Here is a 12,470-nt window from a genome sequence, read left to right as displayed (position 1 = left end):
GAAAATAGCCGATCTACAAGCTCACAACGCATCGCATCATTGTAGATCTGCTATTTTCAAACATTTTAGTACTTACTTTTGGTACCTTAAGTACATTTTGATACCAATAGTTTTTGTACTTTTACTCAAGTAATTCCAGACTTTCACTTGTAGAGTGCTACATTGCAGTATTGATACTTTTACTTAAGTAAAACATTTGAGTACTTTTTCCACCACTGCTTGTTTCTAAAATGTAGTTGATTATTTGGGGCTTGTTTCCATATGTTGTTGAAACCAGTGGTTCTTAAACATTTTCATGTCAAGGACCCCCAAATTAATATGTATTTGTCAACATTATATATGTATATATATTTTTTAAATAGCAGATGCACACACTCACAACGCGTAGCATCGCTACGTGTTGTGAGTTTGTAGATCTGCTATTTTCAATTGGCCGTAGATAGTCGCTTCTTTTGGGATTGTTTTCATAGACCTGATTGCTTATTTTTTTCTGCTAAACCTGGCAACAATGAATGTGCGACGATACACGCTAATAATGTTTTTTATATAAGTGATGGCAACGTGTTTAGACACCACACAGGTCTTCCCAACAATAGCGAAGATTAAAGTCAGGGTGAACATGGCCAAATAATAACTTAAGAGCCAAACTAGCTCTGAGGAAGCACGCTAGCATTTAGGCTAACCCTGTAGCCTGAGGCTAAGTTGGTGTGTTAACCCATTAATACCTGGAACGCATCTGTGTCACTTTTAGATTTCTTTAGGCTATTCAAAAATAGCAGATCTACAAGCTCATAGCGCGGCACCGAGTGCCGCGCTACGAGCTTGTAGATCTGCTATTTTTAAAAAATCGTGAAAAATATTTTTTAAATATTTTTTCCGATTTCTTTTTTAGGATTTTGAAAATGTTTAGAAGCGGCCTCAGGTCTTAATGGGTTAAAGAAAGGGGCGTTGATTTCCTTCGGGAGGGGAGGGGAGGGTGGGGATTTTGCGAGTGGGGACTTTTGTGCAATGGAAACGCAAGACATTTTGAAGCGGTGCGGTGCGGTTCTGGACTGTACTGGACAGTGTCGTGCTTAAGCTGTGATGGAAAAGAGGCTTAAGTCCTTAACTTCAAAGAGGGTTTCACATAAAAAAAAAAACAGAGTGGATTATTGCTTGAAATGCCGTAGTGAGGCATCCAACCATCGAGGGAATTGAAATTTGGGAGACATCTAAAAATGTGTCTGTACCACACCAGTAGAGTTTTGCATTTTATTCACCAGTAGTTGGTTCCATGAGGCTGGACACTTCCAGCGATACCATTTGCAGAATGTAGGGCTTCCAGTTCACCATCTCCTCTAATTGCAACCTGAACCAAACTGCTCGACTTGAGCACTCATACCAAGGTGAGTGCATTGATGGATGACTTAATGGAAAATTGCAGACGAGTAACACTCATCACCACAGCTCTCCTTTCTACAGCACTGCTTTTAAAACCAGCATGGAGAAGAAAATAAAAACATTTCCATAATGGGTAAAGAAAACATTATTTTGTAACCCTGAAATGCAACAGATAATTCAATAATCTCAGTGGTAGTAAGCCCAAAGACAGCCATACACAAGAAGCCCAATGCCTTTCCTGGGTGTTATTCTGAAGTATGACCATGGGTGATGAAGGGGTATATACACACGCGTCTCGCGCTTGATAGCTCTTACACCGGTACCATGGGAGGGAAATAACACCAGGTGCCAAATACTGGTTAAAATATTGCTGTGTAGCTTGGGCATTACACTACCAGCTATTTAGAACAGTAAGCAACCATGCTTTTGTAAGTAATGGAGAAAAAAAAAAGGAGAAAAAAAAAGAAATCCAGTCAGCAAGTGTCTGCTATAGAGTACTGAAATCCTGACGTCACTCGTTCATCCCCTGGTTCGTAAAGTAATTTCTCTATGGAGAATAACATTGGGTCATCTTAGAATCGTCTCATATAAGAATTGTGGTCCAAAAATAAACAAACTGTCTCGGCGATATTGTCAGGGAGGAGGTTCTGTGTATCGTTTATGATAGTCAGTCACTTATATTTGATACAGTCCGTTTCTGGCGAAAATGTAACTAATTCGGCGGAAGTAACATTATCGTTGATGCTTCATATCCATAAGAGTCAAACCGCCGGGATCATTTGTTTATTTTTGGAACACAGTTCTTATTTGACACGATATTAAAGACGTCTATGGAGATTCAGAACGGGGGTGGAAAACCGCGAACCAGGTAGGATGTGTAAATTACGTCAGACTTCGGTGCTCTATACTGTGGATTATACCAAGCACTGTGGAGTATAGATTAAAAGCATGGTACTTTCATGCGCATTACCTTTGCTCTGAGGGGGATTCTGGGTGCGATCACGGAGAATGTTGATCTGGTGCACGGCTCCAAAGGGCTCAAACAACTCCTTCAACTCTGTTTCTGACCAGGAGCGTGGGACCTGGCCCACAAACATCTTGATGGTGTCTGGGTCTGGCTGGTCCAAGTGCTCCATCGACCCATTCATGGTGTTGCCATTGCCGTTACCATTGCTGGGATCAAGAGAGAGAAAAGGAATTTGTCATTAGTATTCTCTGTCATTAGTATTCTAATTTCAGCGATTTTCAAACAATTCATTCCTCAAGTTAGATTTTGTTTGTCACCACATCAATTTAATGGCAAAAGAATGAAACATCAATCAATCATACTAGGATTGATTCTTGGACTGGAATGATAAGTCATGACAAATGGGCCTATACTTGGCTGCCAGATGTGTTTTAGTACATGAAATACAATATACACCTTTAAGTGTTAAGAACATTTACGATTAAAAGTTTATAACAGCTAGATAAAAATAGTACCCAACAGTCAAATCTGCCAAAAGATGTGCAGTTTTACCCTTATCTGAGGGCTAACTGTATTAAATAAATAAAGGGAAGCCTCAAACACACCAGACTGGGAAATAACAGCCAGCTACACAGAAAGAAACCACCATCTTTGGCAGATTTTACTGTATTCCAAAAATGTAATCTGTGTGTCATGTAAGAACTTGAAAGTGTCAGGGTTTTTATTTTGAGGGATTTATATCCAGGGGAGCTTCTTGACATATACATGAATCGCAGTTACAGTAAGAGTGCAGCATACTCAAGTATAGATCCATATCTTGATCACATCTCTATGTATTCAATATAACCAAATACGTATATTTTTGTGGCTATAACTGGGAAGGAAGTCGTCCCAATCATATACTAAATGTAGGGAGTAAGCAAATTCTAGATCATTAATGATAATGACTGGTGGTTTTCATAATAATGCTGCCGAGTGCTGATCTGATACACAATTCATGTTGACACTGAACAAATCCAACACAAAACTATATTATGAAATTGTTTTATAGCGGCATAGAGTGAAAAGCTAGCCTCTTGGCACAATTGGTGCCCGACAAAGCCATTTCCCTCAGGAAACCAACATTAAACAAGCCTATCATTTAGAACATTTTATTATTATGTCAAAATAAGGTCTCAAATACATTTTTTTCCCTTTTTTACAATAACCTAACCATAAATATATGATGGCACTACTGGTATTAACCCAGGCCAACGATTACAGGAAGGGCATACAGAAGATGGTGACTCATGGGACTCAAGCTGGGAGAACATTCTGGCACAATACACACAATCACCGATTACTTCCAGTATACAGCAATTGAAGGCAGAAAGAAAGACACAATAAGACATTGATGAGAAATTAAATAAACCAGTGGGAATTTTGCATACAAACCTCTGGACCCGAGCCATCCATCTCTTACAAATTGAGCCAGCAGACATGCCAAACTCCCTGAAGGACTTAAACGACATAACAACGTTCCAGTTCGACCTCTATCCTTCAAAAATCCAACACTGCCCACCTGTTTACAAATAGTTGTTTGCCAGCGCTATTTACCCCAACCCCTGCCAATACAGGCCATCATTTCATCCAAACAATGACAGCGATAGAGCAGCGAATTAAGACCAGCAAAGCTATTTTTTCCCCAAAAGAAATAGGGGGACAACTGCCCCCACCACAATCACTGCCAATGAGACAAAACAAGCACCACAGAGCTCTAAACATCCAAAAATCTCAGGTTAGCAGACAAGGTTTTGTGGTGCATCTCCTCCTCAGGCGTTCTGGCGATGGTACAGGCAGTAACCTACAGCTTCTCCACCACAGCAGGGGGAACAATCACATATTGTTCGCCCAAGCTGGAGAGCACTATTCACCGTTAACTCTGCAGCACAATGGGCCGAGTCAGAGAGACGCTTTGGAATACATTGAAGCCTTCGTCCACTAAGGCCACGGTGCTGTGGTGTGTGACACCATTTATCCAGTTTTTCCCTGTGGCGCTATGACGCCATTTGCTGAGGGCCTTTTGATGCAACCTCACACTAGGAGTGTCAACACTCGATTGAAGAAATGCATCGACTGTATCACGTTAAAACCCTTAACTACCTTGCAGGGTTGGGTTTGGACATTCGGTGAGGATTTTGAATGAACCATAGTTTTATTTATCTATTTGGGGGCTGCGGGGGTGGGGTGAAATCTTGCCATTAAGGTGCTTTTCCAGCGCTGGAGGACCCATGGGGGACTTTTTTTCCATCCCCATTCTCGTTGGAGTTCCATCAAGGTTAAGCAGGGCTAAGACGAGAGAATCCTCAATAACCAAGCAGTGGACAGAGACAAACGCGTCAATCGATGGATGGAAATCACGAGTCGCAAATTAATTACTAACACCCGTTATTTTATATACGTATTTTGGATCGCTCGAGGAATCGGATTTCTCCCTTGCAAAACACAATTTTTGCCATTACTCCTACTGATGTTGTCCAACCCTCACGCAAATGTTTTGTGACCCTCTTTTTGGGGAACGACACCATCGTACTACAGAGTATAAATTAAGGTACAGAACTGCAACTCATAGAATGTGCACTCACTGTATCACAATATGTCTGAAAATGCAGATGGAGATATTTTAATGCAACAACCCTATATACAATTCAAGACATAGCTTGACTTAGTGGGTACAGTATACTATACGCGAACGGCCTTATTCCATGCAGTTTGAAGCACAAGGGGGTGAGGGGGCGGGGCTGGCGGGCTATGTTAGTGCAGTGAGTAGCAGTTGGGGCAAACGCAGTCCCCACAACAACATTTACGATTCTGTGCCTATCGGTACATAACTCGGACGGCGCTTAGTCGACTAGCAGACCATCGGCCGGTCGGCGCAGGCACTCGGGCGCGCCTCCTCGGCCTCAAGGTCTGCTGAGTCGGCGCGCCTCCGTCATGGTCCAAAACTAAACTTTAATCGGCGAAAACAAGTAGTCTGCGGTTGTTTGAAAAAGTATTGTCTTGACTCCCAGAGGTAGTGGATCGGTAGTCCAATGATTATCAAGGTGCGCCACTGAGGCCGGTGCTAAGATTGGGTATTCTGGCTGTATTAGAATGTGACGTCCTAACTCTTCTAATGTAGAGGAAAGAAGTCCCCGCCCGCGCGCCCGCCCAACTGCATGGAATAAGGCTGTTCGCATACTATACCACCCCCCCCACAGTTAACTCCACCAGGTTGGAACGGCCAAAGAGAGATGTTTTTGCTTCTGTGAGTCTGTCCTTCTCTCAGCCACCTATGGGCCGATCGCGTGACAACTTTGCACACACACACTCCTGGGAGGGCAAGGAAGAACCTCCAACCCTAATTTGTCAAATCGGCCAGTTAGTTAATCAGGCACTCGGGTGGCATAGTGGTAAAGTGCCTGCCCACCACCACGGAGGTTGTGGGTTTTAATCAACCGTGGTGCATCCGGCTTTGTCGAGCGTCTACATTTGGCCCGTGTTCGGGGGAGGGAAGCCAGGCGGAGTGGGTGATATTTGTCACTGCAGGTACTCCTAGGGTCTGGGGCAGCACCTGTCAGGGAGTCACCTGTCAGGGAGTGTTTGGTGGGTGGAGTAGGACAACCTCTACATCTTCCCGGTGGGGCAGTAGGATTCAACAGCAGTGACAACACAAAAGTGTGTGGCGAGGAATCAATTGGCGAGAAACGACTAAATTGGGAGAAAAGGGGTAAAAAAAAACACAACAAAACAATCGGTCTCTTATAGTGCCACTGAGTAAGCCTTTTGCAAAACACATTTGTGACACCATGAGTGAGACTTTTTTTACTACTCCTACCGATTTTGTCCAAAACTCACCCAAATTATTTGGCACACCTTATCTCTGTAGACATGTGATCAAGACTTATCTGTCCAATATTTCAGATATCATTCTGATTGGCTAAGATTGGCTTCTAAAGTTTGCAGGAGGTGTTTTGCACAAATCAATGCAGTGTCTGGCGTGAAACTTTGCACGCACACTCCCAGTAAGTCATGGAAGATATGCCACCCCTAATGTTTCAAACCGGTTATGAAGCTATAACAGGTCGCAACACAACCCTGGGTAGGCAACCCATTACAGTAAAGTGATTAGAGTTCTTCGTTTCAGTTTGAGCCTGACAGGGGTTCGGATATACAATTTATGCCAATTGGTCGGCCCGATTGCCCACTCACCCTGGTGCTATGTGAATTACACAACCTTTTCTGGCAATACCAGAGACTTGTTTTTTCCCTGTTGAGAACTTTAAGAGATGCAATTTTCTGAACTTTTGTAGCTGTTCGATGAAATGCCTTTACCAACTTAATTATTGTCTATGCAAAGCTGATGATTTACAAAAAAATCTAATTGTGTAAATATGTTGTGAACGAACCAATAGTCATACCCACAATTTCAAAATATTTGGTCAAAAATATCTTGATATTTGATATTGCCTATTCCTACTGGCAAGTTGGCCGCACCCAACAAGTACCTATTGGAATGTTCGTAGACATCAGTAATCAAGTCTTTTGCTGAGTCTCCAGAAGCAGCCTTGTGATGTGGCAGATGATCCCACTCCAAGACGCCTCAGAGCAGCTGACGAGTCACTCTGCACAGCGACAGTTGCATACCTGCTGTTTGACTTCCCATAAAAAGTGTGATTTATCTGGACCATGTGTCTTGCCAGAGCAGGCTGACCGCATAAGTATGCCAGCTACACCTTTGCTGCTCTTGTTTTAGAAAGTTGCCAGTGGTGCCTGCCTAGCAGTAGATTAAAGTCAGGCAACATTTCAAAGGTCCAGTGAGAATTATGTGTTGATTGCACTTATACACAAAGCCAGAGCAAGTTAAAAAGGAACACAACGTTCCGCCATGCTGACCAAGTTGCAGCATGCAGCTGATGTAAAATAATCTCTCACTGCTCGGTTCTTAGTTGTGGTTACTTTCATTATGACGCTGGCCATCGTTTTGTCGTGCCTTAATAGTTAGGCTACTATTACAGTCTCTAAAATATGCTATAACAATGTTTCTGTAATTAAAATATTGATCATGAGCAAGTTCTGGCAAGTTGCATGAGGTTAATGCCATACATATTGCTCAGACACTTCCTGTTATAGAAATAGACTACAGCAGACACCCTCGCCTCTGGGTTGCTTTTAAAGCCAGAGGCACACTGCTCATGCTTCATTAGGGATAAAAAAGCACTGGGGGGGGGGGGTTAAAAGGTCAAGCGGAACAGCTGTTTTGTAGTAATACCCTGAATAAAATGGTGACCCTTTTTTCTGACAGCCTTATAAGCTGCGTCAGACACCAGAAATTAGCATGTCTCTAATGCTTTGATAATATCTGTCAAGTAACACGTACTGGCTCTCTCACTTGCTCTCAACCTAGTCTACTCCAACTAGTATGAAGCGCAAAGCAAGGACAGAATATTTGGTTGGATGGCCAGTCTGACTGGCCTGAAGAAAGTAGACCACTATCTGGCCTCAAGTCACACCCACCCCCTGGTGTTGCCCTTTTGAGGGGATCCACAACAGTAACCAGACCACTTAAGAGCGCCTCTGATATGTGCCCTGTAAACTCAGGTATTAAAAGACAAAATTACCCATAATGGTTGCTTCTTCAACCAGGAAAGCCCACATGTGATTGAATTAATTCTTAAAATAAACCTTTGATCCCTGGAGTAAAATCCAGGTGTCCTAGCAGCAACGTCAGAGAGAATAAGACACAGGAGAGGTACAGGTAAGAGACGAGAACCAAACCAATCGGGTGATATCTAGACTGCCCTCGATTGTCATACAAAATGTTGGGCTGTAATCAGGACATCAGGATCTTGATGATGCCTCATTAAGACATTTACTCTTTGTATTAACCTCAATTGGGCTCAATGTGGCCTGATTTCATTGTTACATTTCCCCTGATGAAGACAGACATGTGCAATCAGCCTCTGAAAAGGCTTCATGTTAACAGGCAGCCAGCATTTGATGACAAGGCCCGCCCCATTAGCTCCGTAATTACAGCAAGCATCCCTAGTGGATATGGATGAGGTTTCCCATGTAAAGAGTGTGTGGACGAATAGTCAAATCTCTAGAATCAGAACGCAAACAAATCAACTCTGGTCATACTTCTCCAAGATGGATCATGAATGCAAATCCTCAGGCGGAACTCACTGGCAGCAGCAGCCATAGCTGGGCACCTCCAAAGGAGATACAAGCAGCATACTAAAGAGACGAAATAGAGTTGCTTACATAGAGCGAGAGAGAGTGGGCTCATTGTGCCATCATCCCATCCCATCCATTACATGAACAGACCTAAATATGTTACATAGATTCTTCAATTAAAATAGTACATCGCTCACTCAACACAAGATCAGCTATTTTTGTTCTCGGCCTACATTTACAAACAGCATCTATCCAGCAAGTCTCATAAATGTGAATTATGGACCGAAGGTTTTCTGTTCCACTTTGACCTCAGGCCGAAAGAAATCTTTAGCCAGATGACACGCTCCACCTTATCCTGTGCAGCAATTCAGACTGGACACCTGAGTTCTGCTCACATCAAACACAGGCGTTCAATTTCATGTCGACAACGGACATTATCAACTCATGTGCATGCCGGCTTAAACTGTTTTTTTATTTTATCTTGCAAAGCTGAGTGATATTTTTCAAATTTTTACAATTATGGCAACACATTTATCCTGATTATATTGTTCTTAACGATTTGCATCTCAAATCAACAAGTTGACTCATCTACAACTAATAGTGGGCACTCAAATATTCCTAATAATATACTACTATGGTTACAGAAACATGACATTTGCAATATATGATTATACAAAAATAATAAGAGCAACCACCTAATTGATCACCCCAAGTTTTGTCATGCCATTTCACACATTAAATGGTAAATGGTGCATATAGAGCCTTTCTCCAAAGTGCTTTACAATGTGTGTTACAGTCACCCAGCCACACACACCTGCCAGCATACATGCAAAGTAGCAACCTCCTCATCAGTACACTCCTACACAGCCAGGAGGAGACAGGGATCGAACCAGGAACCTTCCGATTCCCAAGAGGCAGCTCGACCTCCTGAGGCACTGCCGCCCCATGAGGCAATATACGGGTTAAACCAGCCATACAGTACTGTGTATGAGACAGCGCTGTACTACACACCATGGCGTGTAGCATAGGCCTATGGGTAAAACTGCCACAAATTCTGAATAATTCCATAGATCTGGTTTGACTAAACACTGTCACACAATCACAGACACTGACAAATGGCAAAATGTTGTGGGAAAGTGGAAAAGATTTTGCTCAATCTTTGACCATACCACCCCAGTGATATGACAGGTACAGACAGTGTCTATAGCTGTGTATGATGATCTGCGCTAGGCTGTTTTCAAATTAAAAACAGTGCTGGGGTGTGCCATACTCTCAGCAGGGGCAGTGAAAGAGGTGACATGACAGAGCAGAGACCTCCTGCTCCCTCCTGCCTTCAACATCTGTCTGTGTGGCAATCTCCCACAACCAGTGTCACTGCAAGGAGAGGGAACAGCACAGCTGGCCTGTGTAGACCCCAGATCTGGTGCCAAGAGACCACACTTTGGACAGATCAACAGCTCCGTGTCCACAACAAAGGGATCACTATGATGTTAAGCTTGCATAGCGCTGTGTCAGTGTTTGCTGCCAAGGGATCACACTTAAGTCCAGACAGCCACTCTTACTGTCCACAATCGGGAGGATCAATCAATCAAAAGAAGCTTACTAAAGCTTCATCTAATCACCACCATGCTGTCTCCATAGTCACAAGTCAAGGTTTTCCTTATATAGGCCTAACGCCTAAGCAGCCACATTCTAGCTCCTTCAGACCTCAAAAGACAGACTGTTCCAAGTGCCTTCAAATCTAATTTATGACATTTCATAAATATTTTAGTTTATGTGGAACAAGTTAAAAAAATGTGCAACTTGCTCATAAGCAATGTATTTCGTGTAAATGCAGTAAACTATCAAAAATAATTCTAAAAATATATTAAAAGCCATATTGAGATTACAGGGGAAATGTTTCTGCCGGGAATGCAATACATGTACTAATATTTTGAACAACAAGTTGCGCTTTGGCACCGTTCCTGTTTTGCAGAGTTTCGTTGTTTACAACTCCTGTCACAAGATTTCCATTAACTCTCCCCATAATGTAGCAGCAAGCAACCACGTGTTTTCTGACGCCAAGTAAGCCCCCTCTCCGCACAGCTTACTAGATCATGGGTGTAGACCACTAGAGGAAATCTATAAGCTGTTAGCAACAACGACGTGCTGGATGCTAAGCTAACCTCACAGCTAACAGCCAAGAGGAGGGAGGGTCCGCGCTACACTCCACCGTACGAAGGTGTCGCTTGCCGAAAAGAACAGATCTCTCCAGGCTAACAACGCGTATAGCATAGGTTCTTTTTAGCAAGCCTTTTAGGTTGTTCTACAAACTATAAATTAGGCTTTACAAAGAGGGTCTCGTTGAGCTCATAAGGTTACACAAATATAAAGGTGCTAATAAACCACTGACATACATAAGCAAGGCCTACATGAGCTAATAAGACGAAGCGAATTGACGTTAAACATGGCGATTGCCAATTTGAAGCCATTCAACGCCCAACGTTGCGTTATGAATGTGCCATGTTCTGGTCATTACACTACTCCAAAACAAAACAACTAATCGATACTAATTGCCATTTTTGTTTCGCAGTTTCAACTGAAAACTTGTGATGTCCGGAAGCACGTGTCACTTGGCTCGCGCATTATAAAAATCACTTATACTTCGTCGCGGCGCGACTGTCGCTCCCTCGACAATATAATGACGTATTTTCAGCTGAAAATGCGGCTCGATTAGGGTCTTCCCGGTATTACCAAAGCGTAGTTTTGTTTAAAAAAAACACAATTCTGGCTGAAAATACGTCACTTTCAGTTGAAACGCCCGTCATTTCTTCGTGTCGAGCGACATCATGGTTCGCTCGCGCGACTAAGTAAACATCCTAATAACCAGTACGTTGCTTTGAGAAAAGGCGTTTCCGCCTAATAAAATATAGATGTCGTTCGAATGTCGTGGCTGTTTTCTACATGGCTGTTTCACATCGATATGTTCCATAGGGTTCAACTTGACGTGGGCGTAGCGCCGGTTGATATCCGTGGTTGGTCGACTACTAGCTACTTAGGCTAACGTTAGCATCTGGTTTTAGCCACCAACAGTGTCTGCTGCTGCCATTTCGAACAATAATGATAATACTCAATAGTAATGTTCGTCTACCTTCGCTAGGGGTGGGAAATAAAAACAAAATTAAACACAATTTCCACAAAGTGACTTACATCGCATCGCTGGAGCTCATTAACCGACTTTCGGTCAAGGGAGGCAGAAAATCCAGATTGTTGTACGCCGAAGTCATGTTGTTTGTTCACAGTTATAACAGAACGAACGCTCGTTCCTCGTTCGTTCAAAGATACCGTGTAAAAAAAAAATACGCCACACAATGAAGGAGTGGAGAGGCTTCTTCTTCTTCAACTCCTCCTTCGAGCAAAAAGACCCAGTAGAGAAGAAGGAGAAGACGGAACCGAACAGGTGCTGCAGCCTGGGAGGGAAAGGGTGGAGGTGGTTCTTCTTCAAAAAAACGGCATGGAGGAGACTTTAGAGGGGAGCCGGTGGGGGGGGTTTTAAGCCTCTATTCTACTACCCCTCTATCTATAATACCTCCTTTTATCTCCAAAATAATCGAAGAAGTAGAGATAATGTTCTCTGGTGAACAACAGTCTAGTCTGGTCTGCACTTACACACGCACACACTGACTGGGGCTCAGCTGCAGCACACAGAGAAAGTAGAGGCGTGGCCTCAATTTATACTCCGTTGGACTACGGTGTCGCTCGCCAAAGAAAGAGCAGATCTACAAGCTATCGCCGCGTTGCCTCGCGACGCGGCGATAGCTTGTAGACCTGCTCTTTCTTTGGCAAACGACACCCTCGCACGATGGAGCATATAACCCATGCCTTTTTACCCCCCCTCACAGTGCCTCCTCAGACAAAGCCTGCTCACATGCATTATTATCCTAGTTAT

General features: G+C 43.1%; 1 protein-coding gene across 5 annotated transcripts in view; it reads right to left on the bottom strand.

Moving 5' to 3' along the window:
• LOC308091874 (CUGBP Elav-like family member 2) overlaps window positions 1-12,202 on the bottom strand; it is a 32,444-nt gene extending 20,242 nt beyond the window's left edge. For 4 of the 5 annotated variants that reach the window (XR_013933748.1, XR_013933749.1, XR_013933750.1 and 1 more), the window contains exons 1-2: window positions 11,732-12,202; window positions 2,351-2,553 (exon numbers count right to left, since the gene is read on the bottom strand). Coding sequence is in view for 1 of the 5 variants with exons in the window: in XM_080437615.1 (XP_080293741.1) it covers window positions 2,351-2,553; window positions 11,732-11,808 (280 nt within the window). In the remaining 4 variants the exon portion in view is untranslated. Of the gene's footprint in view, window positions 1-2,350; window positions 2,554-3,781; window positions 4,572-11,731 lie in introns of those variants that run through there. The other variant, XR_013933751.1, reaches the window with a different exon arrangement.
• Between the last annotated feature and the right edge of the window lie 268 nt (window positions 12,203-12,470).

This window comes from Gymnoscopelus braueri (assembly GCF_963280865.1).
Source record: "Gymnoscopelus braueri genome assembly, chromosome: 9".
Taxonomy (NCBI): Eukaryota; Metazoa; Chordata; class Actinopteri; order Myctophiformes; family Myctophidae; genus Gymnoscopelus; species Gymnoscopelus braueri.
This window is presented reverse-complemented; position numbering and strand designations above follow the sequence as displayed.